Source organism: Lagopus leucura, unplaced genomic scaffold (genome assembly GCF_019238085.1).
Source record: "Lagopus leucura isolate 7727_CA_CO unplaced genomic scaffold, USGS_WTPT01 Super-Scaffold_100015, whole genome shotgun sequence".
In the NCBI taxonomy this organism is placed as follows: domain Eukaryota; kingdom Metazoa; phylum Chordata; class Aves; order Galliformes; family Phasianidae; genus Lagopus; species Lagopus leucura.
In genome coordinates, this window is record NW_024962269.1 from 10,059,285 (window position 1) to 10,078,051 (window position 18,767).

At 45.1% G+C, this 18,767-nt stretch overlaps 1 protein-coding gene across 1 annotated transcript; it reads right to left on the reverse strand.

Moving 5' to 3' along the window:
• Window positions 1–739: 739 nt before the first annotated feature.
• MINAR1 (membrane integral NOTCH2 associated receptor 1) lies at window positions 740–17,143 on the reverse strand. The gene is made up of 4 exons (XM_042876020.1): window positions 17,073–17,143; window positions 9,008–11,350; window positions 7,279–7,533; window positions 740–3,873 (listed from the first exon to the last, which is right to left on the reverse strand). The coding sequence occupies exons 2-4, from the start codon at window positions 11,303–11,305 to the stop codon at window positions 3,676–3,678; spliced, it is 2,751 nt and encodes a 916-aa protein (XP_042731954.1). The 5' UTR covers window positions 11,306–11,350; window positions 17,073–17,143; the 3' UTR covers window positions 740–3,675.
• Between the last annotated feature and the right edge of the window lie 1,624 nt (window positions 17,144–18,767).

Sequence of the window (18,767 nt, forward strand, 5' to 3'; positions counted from 1 at the left end):
CGCATAAAAGGGGTTTTTGCAGTAGAGATGAGGAAATTGGGGTCTTAGCCTACTGTGTTTCCTGTCATTGTTCACCATTTACATACATTGTCTTTTCTGCAGCTCCTCTTTGCGGTCTTTGATGCTGCATTACTTGTAGTTACAACACCTGGAATTTTCAACAATGTCATTTTGCAATTAACAAGTCAAAAGCAACAAATTAAATTCCAGTGGAGATCCTAAGCAAATGAATCTCCTGCTGATAGGTAAGTGACTATACATAGTTATCTGTTGCACTGACATAAAAGGAACAGCGGTTGTACAAACGTGTAAAGGAAACAGACTCCAAAATATTAGTCATGACCTTGTTAGAACAGTTGATACGGCATAATTCAGTCATGAAATAACCTACAAAATGAAATATTATGATTAGTGTCAAGAGCTAATCTCCCAAAAGCTCAGACATTGTAATGCAAAGGAGATTTTTAAAGAAACCCAACAAACTCATTTTTCATTATCTTCTGCCATCTTATTATTTCACAAGTGAGAAATCCATTAGCAATTCCGCCAAGAACTAGATGGAGTGCTTAGTTATCTAACACTGCGATGCTCACATCCCATGGCTATCTTGATGTCCCTGGAAAAGAAAAAGAGGAAAAGCAATGGGATAATAAATTACTGTAACTGCTTCATTAAAACTTGGGACACTGTAATTTTCAAGTTTATTTGGTATTATATTTAAATGAACCGAAAGGCAACATTGTACAGTTACTTTATAAAATAAAATCATTACATTGTACATTAACCAAAGCCCCATTAAAAAAAAAAAGAAATCCTAAAAAGTCATTTGGGGACAGATTCTGTTCTTGCTCTTCTACACATATGACTTCTGGAGCTGATTTCTGCAGCTCTCCTGTTGTAGGAAAAGTAAACAGGATTCGCCCCCAGAATACTATTTATTTAATTTTGTAATTCTTGCAGTTGCATTTTATCATGTGTAATATATCAAGTTTATAAGGCATAAATACAAAAAACAGTTCAATATGTTCATCATAATTTTAATTAAATAATACAATCTAAGACACTTTTTTTTTTTCAATCACACCAAGGATTACAATGTACCTATAGCTTTAGTTTATTTTTCTTTTTAAATACAAAAGTCTATCATGTAGTATACAGCATATATGAGTTGATAACTGGTTCACAAGGTCAACCACAATATTCTCACAGGTTTCTATTGTAGGACCTCCCCTTGTTTTATACATTCTGCACAGGGCTGAAGGGTCCCTCCTTCCTGGGCCGCTCTCCTCTGGCAGCAGCAGCAGCCACCACTGCACCACCCTTATCTATTTTAAGCAAAGATGAGGAACTCAATGGGAAGACTTGGAATGCCCATTTTCCATAGGGGAAGCCTAGGGATGCCCATTTTCTACAAGGGAAGGCAAAGTGGTGGCTCCTGGAGGTATCTGTGGAGCATGGAGGTGGAGCCGGGCTCTGCCTTCCCCACTGCCCATGGGCTCCTAGCACTGCTGAGATGCTTCCCAGACACTGCGAGAGCCAAATGGAGCTCAAATTAGGGATTTGTGCCAAACCATGTGCTGCCATGCTGCTACAATGGGATGGGTTGCCTCTGTTCAATGGGAGGATGGGCAAAAGCGTTTCAGTAAATTAGGGGTACTTGGGATGCTGAGCTCTTAGGTTCATGACTCAATCTCCTCCCAGATCCTCAGGATATTTGATGTCCCTAATGCAAAAATTCCTTGATGCCAACGAATAACATTAGGACTTCCTGTTGCTACCTGGAACCAGTGAGATTTCTACATCTACAATCAACATAAATTGTGCATAAGGTAAAATGCAGAGCAATGGCTCTGCGGAGAGTATTCACATGTCTAAAATTAGACATCTTGCTGGCAGTTCTGAAACATCCCTGGGGGTTACTCTACCTGTCTATATTTACTACGTATGGAAGCTGAGCTCCTAAACATAGGTGCTCTGAATCACATGGTGATAGAAGGCCTTAGGGGAGCCCAAAATAGATGGTGTGAATTATTCCCTGTCTACTGTGACTCCATCCTGCAGCACCTGGAAGGAAAGAGAAATCTTAGTATAGAAATGGGAAAAAAAAAAAACCACAGGATTTGGGTCAGGATTGCACCAGGAGGTGCAGGTTTTGGTGTAGGCTGTGCATCCCATCCACCCAGAGAGGGACGGGCAGGGGACGCTCTCACAGCTGCTACATGGCTGTGAAGGAGCCAAATTACCTTCCGTAAAAAGCATTTACTGAGAGGATCTCATTTCTCTCAGAAGACCAGCAAGATCACGTTAATTCTTGAAAATACTTTTTTTAGATATTTTTTCCCATCTATCTGTGACAGAAGAGAAATACTGTCCGGGTATTTACTTACACACTGCATTGACAGGGAGTTTCTGTCATAGCTTGAGAATTCCTTTTAACCTGCTATGTGCATTTGGGATAGAGCATTAAATGGATGTTTCTCATGGGGTTACAGACTTCTTGCTGCCCAGTAGAGTCAACCATCATTCTTAAGCACATTAGCACTAGGGAAGCAGAAGGGCTCCCTGCGCTGAATGCATTGCATTAACAGCAAGTTTCCACCAGCGCTGAAAAACTGTGCCCTTAATATAAGTGCTCAGTAACCACCAGCCCTGCAATTTGAAGAGCAATCTGAACTGTATAGAAGGCTTGCGGGAAAAGAAGCTCCATTAGTACCCATTATGCCATGATTTATGTTATGGGCTTAAAATAGCAAAATTAAACCGTTCTGTTTAATCCACAGTCTAAAAAAAGGCACAAAGACTTTGTGACAAAATTATAACTGTTCAGATTACATTTGCAAGAACTTTAGCAGAGTGTTGCTTGGATTTGCCAGCTTTGCTTGCTGGCAGGAGTGAAATTGAGACAATTCCACTGTCTGCAGAGGTAAAGAATACCCTTTCGGCAAGGCATGTTTGCCAGCTCTATGCAAATGTTATTCAACAGAAGCAACTGAAACCTCTTTTGATTGCTTTAGAACATAATCTTTTTGGTCTGCAGCACATTGCACTTATCCAAGTACTCAGTGATGACAGTGGGTCTTAGGGCAAGACCAAATATAAAGAGCCCTTTTTAATCTGGACATAGAAATGAACTCTGTTCATGGCTACACAGTCTGCTTTCAATCAAATGATCATGATATGCATAAATACTATAAAATAAATACAATACATTCAGAGTTTTCTACATTGTAGAGCTTTAAGACATTTGCAGCTCCCCGATGTAATGCATACAGAACATTCCCTTCTATACAGTGCTTCCTGCAGGTACTCACACCTCCACCGAATGCAACATAGCTCAGACAAACCTCACCCTTTTTCTGGATTCTCATCAGTCTCTGGAAAACATTATATTGTCTCTTTAGGAAAAAAAATATTGCACTTCTAAAAATGCATAAAAATTGAACCGAGTTCCCATCAGCTCTGCCACGCACACGGACCATTATTTGAAATAACACTTCTCAAAAAACGTTCTCTCATCATTTCACGTTTTGTCTGCGTTTGCAGCACTCTCCATCAGGACATCCTCAGAACGTTCCTCCTTAGCAGATTCCTCTACAGTTTTGCCACCGGCTGTTTGAAACAGGGAGTGAGCTCTCTGAGATGCGCCCAGATGCAGTCACGGCTCTGTCCGTGGGTTCAGGATTTCATTGTACAAATGGGAACTACAATGACCAGGATCACCGTACAAGCGGCCGCTGCTATCAGGGCAGCTATCTTGCACACCTTTGCTCTTCTGAACTCGGCTTCTTTGCGCTTTAACAAGGAATCGTAGCCAGGAGTATAAATGTCTTCCATCCAGTATTCCAAGTTGTTCGGGTTTAAAGATTCTTGAGTCTAAAAATTAAAAGGAAACAGTTGTTAAGTGCCTGGGATCTGTCACCAATAAAGCAAGCAAAGCCAGAATGCCTCCCAGCTGCTGTTAGGATGAAGTGAGCTATGGCTGCTCCGTGCATCCCTCCAACTGCATTTCTCCCAATCCCACTTCCGTAAGACTGAAGGAAGAGGCAACAAAATACTGCAAGAAATAAACTCCCTCAATGGTATTGTTCTGCTGCAAAATTCCCAACATACTTCTGATATGCTGGAAACATCATCATCTTGGGTGGCATTTAAATAAGATCTCTTTAATCTCCTTGGCAGCAGAGATGTCAGCAACCGGGCTGTCACTGCTTTCTAAATTATTAAAGCCCAGCTGGTAGGAAGGGCTCCTCACACACATTCCTTACAACTGACATTTTATGAAGCTAACCCTAACTTTGAACCATGGAACCATAGGATACCCCAAGTTGTACGGGACCCGTAAGAATCACTGAGTCCAACTTCTGGCTCCACACAGGCCCACTCAAGACATTGGGGGTTTTTGAGTGTTTTATTTCTTATGGTTTTTTCTTCCTGTTTTTTTTTAATTCATTACAATTTTTGAGCTCTTTGAGCATTACATTTCCACCTTGCTTGTGGTTGTTTTTTTTTTCCTTCCATCCTTTCTCCAAGGGAAAACAGGGAAAAATGGAAAACCCAAACAGCAGGCATTGTATTGTATTTAGTAGAAGGAAAGAAAGCAAAAGTGTGAAAAAGGAGAGGAAAAAAAAAAAAATTAAAGAATGATAACTTCCTTAAAGCTGTCTCCTGTGTCTGAGTATCCAAAAGGCCATTTCTTTAAAAAATAAGGAAGGTTCCCCATAGAAATCTCCCAGTGAGAATACCCTAACTCAGACGTTTCTGCGCCATAATGGGCCCAATGCAAAGCTCACTGGAGCCAGCACAAAGGAACTCCAGCAGACTTGAGAAGGATTTGGGTAAGCCTTTAATTGGCTCATTGAGATTTGTGGCCATGAGCCGCTGGCTGAAACCTTCCTTTGCCTGGAAGCACTATTTGCTTTATGCAAAGAAGCATTCCATGGCAGTACTGTATAGCCACCTCAGAAATAAACAATTAAGCAGCAGTTTCATGATCGTTTAAGGGAGATCTCTATGACAGCTGAAGCAGAGACCATCAGCTGAGCCTTCATGCTGCACCATTCATTCTGACAGTGCCTCGTTGTACACAGGACAAAGCACTGGGATCTCACCTGGACCCCATGCCTTTGACTCAAATGCAATTTTGCAATTTCTGCTTTAAAGGAAGATCAGGAGAAATTTTAAATGAGCAAACAACTGCATAAACAAAACCAAGGACAGCCGTGCTATGCTTCAAGGGAATTATACTTTCAGACCCCTCTGCATTGATATTGACCTTTTAACTACTTCAGAAGGAAGATGCATTATTAAAAAGGCCCATTACTGTTAGTCAGCTTCCTTTCCCATTTCATTGCCAGATGTAGGAATGTTCATTAAAGCATAATGTATTTACTTTCAGTTCTAATAAAATTAATCACTGAGGAAAACCCACTCATCAGTCTGCGTCTGTTCTTCAAGTCTGTCAGTAAGCCCTATTATGAAGTCTAGACGTGAGGTTTGTGGAGTAGATGCAATTCCTACAGTCCTTTTGGGGGGAGAGAATCAAACTTGTAAAGTTTTATCACCTTTATCCTAAAGATAAATGATGGCACTAAGCTGCTTTCTCTGGTTTGCTCACAGTAGTGCAGAGCTGCTTACATGGAAGAAAGCAGTCCTACAAGGACCAGATGGAGAACACTTCTCCCAGGGGAGTTATGCTTCCAAATATCACCTCCCCAGTTGCCTCTGCTCAGCAGATAAGGGCTGCTTTGCTGCAGAGGAACTGCTTGCAACCTCTTCCTACTATAGCACATGGGCTGCAATGACAAGGGAAGGAATTTGGTAAACCCCTTGATGCTTTTAAATCCCAGAGAGCAGCACACAGCTGAGGTCCCTGTGCTGTTCAGTTTCTCTCTGAGTGCATTTCAGCCACTGCAAGGAGCAAAGCTTGGTGAGGATAAGGGTGTTCACGAGAGCTGAGCCTGGAAGTAAATATGCTGTGCCCAAATTCCTTCGCGATCATTTATGCAAGTTGCACTATAGCACTGTGGGGGTGACTGCATGCACTGCTGATCAGCCCTGGGCTGTAGGTCAGTGTGCTTCTAACACTGCCAGCCCAGCAGCTAACCAAGGCAGCTTGCTCGGCTCTGGGGCATGCATACGTCTGCAAGCAGCCCAGAATGCCTGAGGTCAGCACCAGTCCCCTGCTGGCTCTACCTGCTGCTATATAGAATCATAGAATAGTGTGAATTGGAGGGGACCTTTAAAGGTCATCTCGTCCAAATCCCCTGCAATAAACAGGGACACCTAAGCTGATCAGGTGCTCAGAGCCCCATCCAGCCTGACCCTTCTTATAGCAGCTTCAAATATACAGTGATTTGGGAAAAATTAAACCCCAAATTGGGTTTGTCTTTCACTAACCCACTCTGCTGTTTTCTGTTATTCTTTTTAAGCTATATAGCTATGCCTGCATTAACAAGTTGTACAACCTGGTAGGAGCAGATCAGCAGAAAAGCAGTAAAGACCCTGGATCTCCCCTTCTGACTTTGAAGGAGGGAAGTGGCTTGGGACTACCTCTGGTTTGGCCCATTAGTGGTCGGGAGTGCATCATTTGCTCAGGGAACACAATACACAATATAGTTTAAAATGAACAAACTCAGTTGGCACTCTGCAGTGTGAACCAAAATCAGGCAAGCAGTGACTATTGGAAGAATTAGCACAAAGGCACATACACTTGCAAACTGAACTAAAATGTGAGCAAGACACATTAACTGATCTGCTCTTCATGTGAGCTTGTTGTTCCAACAGCCTCTTCAATACCATAACAGCGATGTGTTTCAGAAGGAGTTACAGTATTGAATGTCTCCTACAAATATCTTGCTTCATGTTTCCAAAGTGGAAAAAGCATTAACAAAAATTCTCTGTGAACAATTCAGACAGAATGAGGATAAAAGAAAAAGCAACAATGCTAGATTCCGCTCACTGCCTTGCTATGAGCAGTTCATCTCTGCACCCCGTTATCCCCATCTTCTTTGTTAGAGCTACAGATAATGTGCTGGCCTACCAGACATTTCTCCATTACAGAATAAGAGGGAGCACCAACCTGGCAAGGATCATCATTCAGCAATCAAACATCCACATTTTTTTCTTTGTTCTTAGCCAGGATGGATAGGGATCAGCCAGACTAGTGGCTCAACACTAAATAGCTCCTTTCTGAGCTATCCAAATCCCTTCTTAAATGCATACTCTAGTAATATCCAGTCACAAACAAGCCATTCACATTAACAAAAAAAAGGGACTCACTTGTAGATCCAATGCTGCAATCTTGCCTTTATCCCCTGAATTCCTTGTGTATTCTTCTATGGTCCACGACGGCTGGGCACGTTTCACTTCAGCCAGTTCTGTCAACCTCATATCTGTGTAGAGCGGGTTGCTTTTCATGTGTGACTTGAGTGATGCAGGGTAAGGATGAGGACTAAAGACTTGTTCAATCAAGAAAGCATCTTTTGGCTGTTTGGGGAGTCTATGTGGCTGTGGGATTTCGTATTGCCTGTCTGCCTGCAATAGGGTTCAAAAGAATTTGAGAAAAGAAACAGGACTATGAGGGAGTTAAACACAGAGGATAGAGATATTCCTTTCAGACTCACCAAAAGATATTGCTTATAGGTCACAATAAGAGAAGTACCAGTTAGAACAAAGGCTTTGGTTGTCCTTAATCTTTTTTGCCCACCCTCTTCTCACAACCAGATCAAAGAGGTATTTTATAGACTTGGCTCTCCACAGCATGAACAAAAAGAAGATGCAAAGAGGAAATTTAGGTTTCGTACTGTTTGTAGGCTATAAAACTATTCTGAAAATAGCCCTGACATGCAGAAAATCCTAGCTGACCTGGTAAAGCTATGAGCCCCACACAAGCTTCCAGATTTGTGTTTCTAGATCAAATCTTGTCAGGAAGATGTCCTGGAATACTCTCCCCTTGACACCATACCACCCGTTGAACCAATCCAGCGTGATCCATACTCTACCACAGAAGCAAGGAAGGGACTTTCAAAGTCAGCATTTCATCCTGGGCAGATGAATGTACAGAAATGCTGAGAGTTGGGCTTACTAAGGGTAACCCTCTTCCCCTTCTGCAATCTGCTAATAACCCATGGTTCATGGCTTCTTGTTCATCCCTTTGGACTTGTCCCCATCAAACGTCACCCTCTCTTTCCTCAATCATTCTTTGCCCTCTATCCCCATCTTAAGGAGTCACAGCAAGGCCATCTTGTGTTCATGGTAGACAGTGGAACTGCAGGATCTCCAGTGCCCTCTACCAGCCTCCACTTCCTTGAAACTGAAACAACTGCCCACGTAGTATGCAGCTGTAGCTGAGCAGCAACCCTATCTCTGTGCAAGGACAGCCACAATAGGCATGTTATCTGTGAAGGCAGCAGTGGGCAGTGGTTGGGACAGATGGTCAGAGATCCTCTGACTGACAAAAACAAGACAGGAGGGTTTAAGACACTTGTAAATGGCTGTGACGGTCAGATACGTAACTACAGTTTGCATCTCATGGTGCACATGCAAAGATTCTTTTCCTGAGGGATTCAAAACCATGAATATATTTTTTTGCGTTTTAAATATGCTTCTCTGATAATAGCCATCGCCATGCAATTTCAAACCATCTTTTTAAACCAACCTCTGGAGAATTTCAGACTGTAACAATTTTCCTCATGCTCTTTTCACCAAGTTAATTACCTGGCCTCCTTACATGACGATGATGAACATCATCTTCTTTCAAAGACTTCACCCAAATTACTCCTCTCTCTTTTCAAAAGAGCGAAGTGCTTTTAGGAACAACTTGACCATATTGCAGCTGCTCAGCACAAAATATGTAGGTACAAAATCACTCAATTACGATAACAATAAGGATAGGAATAACATGGCAGGGCAAAGAATTGCCATATCCTGAGGCTCATGGTGACTGTGGAAAACATTCATAACTAGATTATTTTTAGGTGTTTATTATGGGAGCTAAGGTTGAAATTACCTCTTTAGATTTCCTGTGCCAGTCCTTGTTTTCTCCTCCATCTCTATCTTTCATTTCCTCGTCTGTGATGCCAACTTTGTTGGTGTAAGTAATGGCTCTCCAGTCTCGAGGAGAGTTTGAAATGCTTGCTATTTTGGATTCAGTTGCACTATTTTCCTCTGTTAATGATCTTGATGACCTCCTAGTAAATAAGCTTTTTTTTAAGGCTTTTACTCGAAGACTCTCACTGTTACTTCCGCTGGCGTCTGAACAGCACCATTCAGGATTGTTCTCTAATTTGCTCCCATGAGGAGTGTTGTGGCACTGAAATATCTGGGGGGAATTACTTTCATCTGACGCGGCATCGCTTGTCAATGAGTTGAGATCTATTTGCACGCTGACCTTCTCTGGCTGCTGAATTTTTTGATCCAGCTTGCTTAATTTTCCCAGGACCTGGGAGATTTCTTCTCGGACGCCTGAGAGCGATTCAAGTTTCTTCTCTATTTCACCTATCCTCAAAACTAATTTGCAGACACTCGTCTTCAGTTCATCATCCACGTTACTGATATCGGTCCGGACCACTTTATCTAATTTGTTGCAGGCACTCCCGTTGGAGATTTTAGTCAGATTGTGCTCAGGTGAGCTGTCACAGTCTGATTTATGCATCTGAGACAAGGAACCAGTGCTATTGTAGCACGAAGACTGCATCACTCCTGTGGACCCACTGATACTCATGTCATCCAAAAACCGGAAAATGTCACTGATATCATCACTCACTATTTCAGAGTCATCATCTGAGTGCTTAAGAGAGTGCCGCTCTGCATACTTGGCTTGGCCAGGTGCACACAAATCCTTACATTTCTTATGGTCCAGGACTTGCTGCTCCGTTTGTGTCCCAACACTCATGGTTCTGTCAATACTTAAGATTTGAACAGAAGTGCAATTAATGCTTTTGTCCTTAAACTTTTTGACTGGCTCGTGCTTTTCCACATCTAGAATGGAAGGAATTTCCTTGGGTTTGTGTCCATTTTGTTTCACAGCGTAGTTTGTCTGCATAATGGGTTGCTGATCCTTCGGATTTAGGTAGGACTGATGTCTGTCAGCTGAAGGGAAGTTTGGAGATGGGTTGTTTGAGCTCTGGTACCGTGGCTTCTCTTCTGACTGCTTTCTATTAAAAAATGATCGTTCAAAGTCAGGTACCTCCTCAGTATTTAAACTCCAGCTTTTAGCTGGCCAGGCAGTTTGTCTGGTTGGCTTTCCAGTCCACTTTTTGGTGTCCTGGGGCCCAAGAATAGTCGTTGGGCCGAAATATGTTGAAGCTTGAAGATCATCTAAGCTCTCGTGCTTCACTCGTCTTTTATCTGGTATAGGAGAATAAACTGGATTCAAGTACTGGCTGCTGTATGGCATTTCAAAGCTGTGGTTGAAAAAAGTCTGCTTAGAGCTTTCTTTTCTGTTCTGAGGCTCTCTGTGTCCATCTTCTGGCTTTTTGTTGGATGGTATTAAGTTGGGAGATATTGTAATCAGATTATGAAAATCTTCTTTGAATATATTTCTTTTCTGGACACACGACTGCATCACAAATGGCTCGTCGTTTGAAATGAAAGTTTCTTTCAGGCCTGTGCTTATAGGCAAAGAGTCTTGGTCTGAAATAGATTCATTTTCAATGTTCATGGGGAAGTACGTGCTCTGCATCTCGCACGGTGGAGACGTGGCAATGGAATAGGATGCCAGAGCCTGCAGCCTGTCCAGAGATGCAGCCCGGCCCTTCATCTCCTTGTTAACTCCAAGCAAGAAGTTGGGCTCTGATGAGGGAACAAACTGCTGGCAGTCTTTGCAGTCCATCTTCCTGCATTTTGAAGACCTTCTGACTGCAAAGCCCTGGCTGAAGTCCTGCTCACTTAGCTCACAGTTGGGCACGCACTCTGCCATGTTGCAGATCTCCGTGTCAGACCTACATGACTCAAAGGACTCCTTCTTCTTCACTTTCTGCCTTGCAACTGGAAGTTTCTCCTTGGCCACTCCCCCGTTCATTTGTATGAGGTTGAATATCGTTACTATATCTGCTGCCACCATGATTTTCTTTGATTGCTGATTGTTTACAGTGCATCGCATTTTGTCTTTGAATAAAGTTGCTGGGAAATTAGGATCCAGGCAAGCAGTGTAAAACAGCACGCTACGGAGTTTGGCCAGCTGGGACAGATCAAACCTTGCACAGAGTGACTTGCAGAGATCCTGGTAAGAAACAGTATTCTGCTTTGTGTCCAGCTCCTCCAAGATCTTCACCAGAAAGAGTGAGGTTTCCTGGTTGGACTCCATAGTTTAAGCGTATTTTGTCATTTAACTGGAAACTGTGTTCCACTTCTACAGCAACACACAACAGCAAACAGAAAAGATTGTAAGTCACCCATAGATAATGCCCAGGACCTTGTAATTCAGCCACAGATGGGACCTGACTCTAGTCATGCAATCAAGGGATCGGTTTTATAACCCAGCCTCAAGTTTCCAACCTCCAAGGCTGTAATCCTAGCATCAATGAAGTCAATAATGCTTAAATGGAAGCAGGATTTCATCCAAGGAGGCTCAATTGTGTCAGTATCTGCCAAAATGAGCAAGTGAATAAACAGTAGGAGCTTTGCAGGGGCTGAACTCATGGCAGATGTACTGTGACAACCTGCTTGCTATTGAGAGAAGAATAGAAAGAGTTAAGAAAAAAAAAATCTCACAATCTTGAAACCAATCCAGCAGATGCTAGAGGGCTGCCTGCCAATCAGGGAGCATCTGAAGGCTGAGAAATATCAAGGACAGAGCATATCCTCTTCAGTGATATGATCCCAGAGAAAGCTGGGCAATGCAGCTCCATTCACCAGCCTGAAGAGACAAGGCAGAGGTGGAGAGAAAAGGCTGCACGTTTCTGTGAGTAACAGGAATAACTGAAGCAAGCACAGCTATTGTGAGCAGTGCGTTGGGAAGGTTGTGAAACCGTGCTTTCAGAGTGGGAACCAACCTTTGGCTGTTATGGATCTGGAAAGGATGCTAGCAATTCACTGGTCTACACAGGTCACAGTATGCTGTAATCTGCCAATTCCTATGCCTGGTCACTTGTTATTCTTACTCATAGGAATGACACAAATATTTCTCCTTCCCCAAAAGCTGTGGTATTTCCCCCCATTCATTCCCACCCTTAGATGTCCCTGAAAAAGGGCATCTCTATCCACACCAAGTGCTGAATATCTGTCTGAATGACAAAGCACAGGTTAGGCTTGCAAGGTTCCTTACTACTCCTTTAAAAAGTCACCCCCCATCCAAAAATATCAGAATTCCTGAGCACTGAGCAGAAACGCTGAACTCTCTGTGCTGTGGCCTTTCATCTTGACCTGATGTTACACTGCTGATCGCTACCAGTGTCAGAAGCCAGCGTACAACAGCTTTCACAGCCAACACCACAGCAGCACCTTCCATAGGGGGAAAAAAAAAAGAAAAAAGAAAAAAAAAAGCAGTTGCCTGTGAGGAAATCTCCATGCAGATTTGCCTTTTTATTTCAGAAGCATCTTCCTGCTGCCTACAATCAGGAGCTGAGTAGCAACAGCATCAATGTGTCCCTGTGATAGTAAACACCACACTCGGAAACCAATGGCTACAGGGATTTTCAGGCACCTCCGCTGCAAGCATGTTTGCTTTTAAAGCTCCCGTATTATGCACAGCAGCACAGCTCTTCTGCTAACTGACAGGAGAGCAAAAATGTTATATTGCTCAGCGCTCAGCTGCAAAAAGTAATGCTGAAAGCTGCAGGAGGATGGTTGTACCCTTTTCCTCTTTATCAACTGAATGTGCTTGTGCACAGCCTCTTTATCACCCTGCCTTTGCATCTCTCTGACTTGTCACCATTAGGAAATGAAGCATCCTAGCCAAGTCCAAGCTGCTCTAATCCGCCACCGAAGCCACCAAGTGCTCCCAGAATTAACTTGACATGTGGGGCCAGCAACCAGGGGACCAGCGCAGCAACTCAATTTTCAGCATGCTATAAATCTGCCATTTGTGGAAATTGTGGCAGTCTGACGTTTTGCCACCTCAGAGCTGAATACAAGCAAAAGCAAACATCTCCTCCCTTCTGGAGCTTCACAGCTTCTCACCAAATCCACACCTGGACATGCATTTTCACAGCCTGATGTACACTTTGCTCTGCCTGCACCAATCTGCCAGAGCCCTGCTTTTCCCCCATTCACCCTCCTGCTGAAATACACAAGTAGTCATTTTGCAATAAAATACTTCTTAAAGTCATTAACCCATTTTTCCCCTGTATTTCCCAGCACACCATCTTTTCTCATGCCAATGAAAAGAAGCCAAGTAGAGTTTCTCAAAATTTTCTATTTTGCACAAAGCCATTCTTACAGCACTCTTCCCATCAGAGGTTTCAACTTCCTGCCAGGTAACTAAACTTCATGAATCCAGTATACAGAATCATAGTGGTATTTTCCAACCTTAATGATTCTAAGATCACCCAGCCCAACCATCAATCCACCCCCACCATGCCCACTGACCACATCTCTCAGTGCCACATCCCCACAGTTCTTGAACACCTCCATAGGCAGTGACTCCACCACCTCCCTGTGTAGCCTGTGCCAATGCCTCACCACCCTTTCTGAGAAGAAACTTCTCCTAACACTCAACCTGAACCTCCCCTGGCAACTTAATGGCAACTTAAAGCCATTACTTCTTGTCCTACAACTTAGGCGCTGCCTGCTTTTCAAAGTGCTGAGTGTTGACACCTTCAGTAGGGTTCAGAGGAAGCCTCTACATAATTCCAGGTCTCACACTGCTTAGCTGGACCAGCACCAGCAAGGTGCTGGTAAGTCAGCTAATAAGGCAGCACGGGAACAAAGAAGTGACAGAGGCTTGGAAACAGGGGTTGTTGAGAGAACTGATCCTGTGGAGGTGGGATTTGGCCAATTTGCACAACTGAGACTGAGCTCTGGGAGTTGGGAATGGAAAAGGCAGGTTGCAAAATTAGACACAGGCCTTGAGGAGAAGCACGCTAGCTGGGAGGTGGAATTATTACCCCTTCACTCTTTGGCTGTTCACAAGCACCTCTCCAGTGGGGACATGCTCAGGTGTAAAAGGTTCATTGAGCTTCAGACTGGCCATGGAAGTGGGAGCACTCCTGTGTCAGAGCATCAGAAACTCTGCCAGTAGAATACACAACAGATTCATGCTGTGAGAATAAAATAAGATGCAATACCCCAGAAGGACTATATATGACAGCCTCCAAATTTTGTTTCCAGGCAAACCTGGTGCCCAGGCTTTTAGTGGCACGCTATGGTCTCCTGTCTCTTGTTATGCCTGTGACAGAGGCAGCAGCCTCCTGGCAAGTCATCGTAGGAGCTGCCACATCCCCAGCACTGGGGCCATGTTCATTCATCACATCTCAAAGCAGGACCAGAATAGACCTGGACATGGCACATAAATGCAAAGCTCCAAAATAAGAACAGGAAGAACTTTCAGAGAGGGCATAGAGTCATGAACCAGTCAAAGGCAGCAAAGAGAATGAAAGCACCCACAGCAAGCATACCAGCACAGAGGGGTGCTCACATGGCCTCAATTCCACCCAAGTCCTCCTGCCCTATCTTCACATTCAGCCCCCCCAGACCAACTTTATCCTCCAGAGACACAAAGCTAACCGGGCACAGGGACAGGATCCAACTTATTTATCCTCAGCAAGACAGCCTCTGATCAAACGAGCCACTGAACACTCCATCCTTAATGATTTTCTTCTATTAACTCCAGGAGAGTTACTTGGACTTAGCTTCCTCAGCCCCAACATCTGCAGCCCTAATAGCACAATTATATCGCAGCGTGGACTGTGCAGCATCATATTGCACGGGTAGTCGATGGGCTCTGGCTCTGACTGTGCACAGATGAGCTCCAGGCTCACCGCAAATCAATGCCTTCTTGCCCTGCACCAAGAGCAGCGAGCGGAGCTCTCATCTTACCACGAAGATCTCGCAGGCTCTGGGGGCACAGACCAAGAGTATGGCAGCCTCCATCGCAAGGAGAATGTGCTGTTCTCTTTTCTGGTGGCTCAACCCAGCACTGGGGCATGACAGCTTCAGCCCAAACTCTGCCCCACTGCTTTGGAGTACACCAATCCCAACATGGAACTCCAAGTCCCACCTCTGGCAGTGGAAAGGTGTCTTGCAGAAGCCCAGATAGGAGCTGCTAGCAGTCAGTTTGTGTTATCCTCCTCTGTGATGCCCTCCCTCATTTCCTTCCCTGCTCTCAGTGCCTCTGACATTTGCTCTCCCCATTTCCCAGCGCTCACACATGGATGTGGTTACCAGAGTCATCATTTCCCTCTCCCTTTGGTTTGCTTTTGTTCTATCGCTGTTGTTGACTACCGGGCCACCCTATAGCACTATCACCTCAACTACAAATAGATGAAATCCTCACATCAGTTCCCCCAGGAAGAGAGAGCTACTTCAGTGTGAGAGAACATTAATACAGAGGCTGTAATATGCTGTTTTACTATTAGCTTCAGCTCATAAATCTTGCAGCCTGTCTTCCCTGCGCCAGATACAATAAAACAAGGCAGGCAGGGCGCACTGCACGAAACATGGAATGCATGGAGATGGGGCTCCGTTTTTGTTTTCTCTCACACTCACAGATACATCTTAATGCCCACACATTAAGAAATGCTGATGGACGTGCACCCCGAGCTCTGCTTTCCTTCCACCCGATGGAAGCAAAGTCCCTTCCCACATGCCTTATTCCTCCCCCTGCCTTCTGCTTCTTCAGAAGAAAACTCAGGAGTGCACTTCAGAGCCCCATCCATGCGATAGGAATGGAAAAGCCCTCTCAAGCAGCTCTAGCTCACGCAGGGTTGGAGAGACTATACGCCCAGGATGGAGGGAGCTGTGCCGGCTCTGCGCCGTGCTGCCCTTTTAATTCACTCCTCTGGAGGATTTTAATTCACTCCTCTGGAGCCAGAAGGGAGGAATGGCTGCAGACAGGCATCCCGGAGGAGCTCATTCACTGGCACTGTTCTGTACAGGAACAATGCACACTTAGCATTCTCATGGGCATCACCACCGCTGGCCCCATCCAGGTTCACCTGGGGTGGGCTAACAATGGGAGAAGTTGCTGTTTTCTGGCACTGTTTGAGCAAGCCCTGTGAAAGCACACTGTGCTAACCCAGCTCCCAGCAGAGACCATGCTGTAAAGAGACTCTGCACTTCAGCTCCCCAATAAAATCCAGTAGCCTCCAAAGACTTCCAGGGCATCAGCTGATGGGGAACTTGTGGGTAAAGACAGCATGTCCCCACAGCAGTGTCAAACAGGGTTTGCCATAGGTTTTTCTCATACAATAACATCAGGCTTATTATTTGCATTGTTTGGTTATGTAACACGGGTTAAGATTTGTGTATGGTCTGGCAAAGTGCAATCAGTCTAAAACCATGCAATAAATTACTTGAATTATTACTGCATCAGATGCTCCTAGTTATTCTTTGCCAACTACTGGCCAACAAGCACACACAAATGCTGTCCTGCCAATGCACTATATCAGAGCAAACCCAAATTAAATTTTTTGCCAAAAATTTCTGTACAGTGAAACAAACACCACTGCAAACACTGTCAGACAAATACAGATCAAGTAAAACATGAGCGCTTCATTCCATCCATGCTCTACCTGCATTTCTACATGGCAAACCCACAAACACTAGATCTGACTTCACTCAGATGGGCTCCTCAACCCAGGGGGTGCAGAATCTCCAACAGGGATTTGGGGGCCCAGGTTGGGGCTCACAGTGTTGGTCATCTCTAGAGACAAAACAATCTGTGTGGAACTATGCTCCACGCCAAAGTCATGGAGTTTCAAGATTTTTGAGTCTCCCCTTCCTGGGGAAGCCCAGCAAAGAGGTGACACCCTAGGTGTTAGCAAAGCACTGGGGGCTTCCATCCTGCACCCCACATCTCCAATCTGTGGGGGTACCGGTGCTGAGGTCACCTCCCACCCTCCAATCCCTGCATTCTCCCGACAGATGGGGACCACTCGTCGTGCCCCATCCCGCACGTCCCCCCCGATGCTCACCTGGGGCTCCGCCTGCCTCTTGCCAGGGAAGCGCGGCCGTCAGGGCTGCCCCTTCCTCTGCAGCAGCCGCTTCCCAGCCGGGAGGAGGAGGAAGAGAAGGAGGAGGAAGAGCCCAAAGCCCCAGCAGGATGCCATAGCGCCGGGCTGCGCTGACAAAGGCGGTAGCAGGTTGGCACGGGAGAAGGAGGAGGAGGAACAGGAGGAGGGAGGGGGCTGCACAAGCCGAGCCTCCCCGCGCCGCCTCCTGAGCCCGCAGCTGCGGGAGGGGGTTCAGCCCGGCGGGAGCCAGCGCTGCGGCACCGGAGCTCGGCGCCCTACCAGGGATGCTACATCTTTTAGGCTTTATAAAATCCTTCTCACACGGTAGATTTCGCAGCTTCCCAGCGTCCAGCTTTCACCTCCATTATGTCCTTCCCGCACCCCAAACCCATGGGTGTCTTGGTACAAAGGGGTGCATGTGTGCTGGGCTATCTTCCCTCTTGTGGCTCGATGCGGGGTGCCTCGTCCCCCCAGCATCCGCCCCTTTGCGCCCGCCGGGCTGAGGACGCAGCTGCCTCGCGGTGCTTCCGCGGTACCGAACCGCATCGCACGGGGGGTTAGGGGCCCTGGTACCCAACCTCGTCTCACAGAAGGACGGTGGCCCTGGTTGGGATGGGGTCACTGGCACAGGGAATGGCTTGCACAGGGCAATCAGCACCTCGGTTGTTGCGTGATACACGTGCAGCACCGAGGCACTCTCACTCGCCAGAGCTCATCCAGCATCAGGACACTATTCCATTGCTGATGGTCTACTTGCTGTGCTACCCAGGAAATACTGCAGAGAGTTTTTAATAAAGGTGTTGCTAGGTAGATAAAGCCTCATATTTCATCTCACAGTAATCTTCAGGAAGTGAAATGTCATGTTTTCTTTCCTAAATGAATCCACCCAAAGGACTGCATGCCGTGGACATCTGCCTCTTACTTACTGTGACAAACTTGGGTACAGATAATTCTGCTTTTCTGGAAAAAACAGGGGGCCAGGAGAGGGTTTTTGTGCAAAACCCACTGATACATAAAAGTCCTTCCACTGACTTTGAAAAAAATTGCACATGATTCAGTGTACATATATATACACACACACGAATATATGAAAAGGGTAGATGTCACACTGAGTAATGTGGTTCAGCAGTACAGTGGTGATGGGATGATGACCTTTAGGGGTCTTTCCCATTTTTTTGTGATTCTCTCTCCCTCTCTCTGATGTAAAAACATATGCATGCAATGACTAATAAAAGAAGAACAGGTAAACATGGATATTGGCAAATGGAAAGAGTTTGTACTGAATTTATTCTCACCCACCACTTCACAGAAATGAAAGAGGCAGTGTCCTTGAGCCCCCTTTTCCATGCTTCTCTCTGAGAGTTCTGTGCTCTAAGTAGGCGCTAAGTTGTAAATTGCATGCTTAGATGACTTCAGCCCTACACCACATCTTGTAGAGAATGCCTTCAGGCAACCAGAATTCACCACAAAGCTCTCCACATCCTTCAGAACTGCAAGTACTAAGAAGGCAGAAGCAAACCCAGGCTGCAGCTGGAGCACAGTTTGAGCTCTTTCTGTTGTTCCCTCACTTCCCCCTCAGCACACAGAAGTTACGTATAATAGATGGCAAGGCTCTCACAAGCTGTTTGTGACCAGTAGCACATATTAGGAGTTACC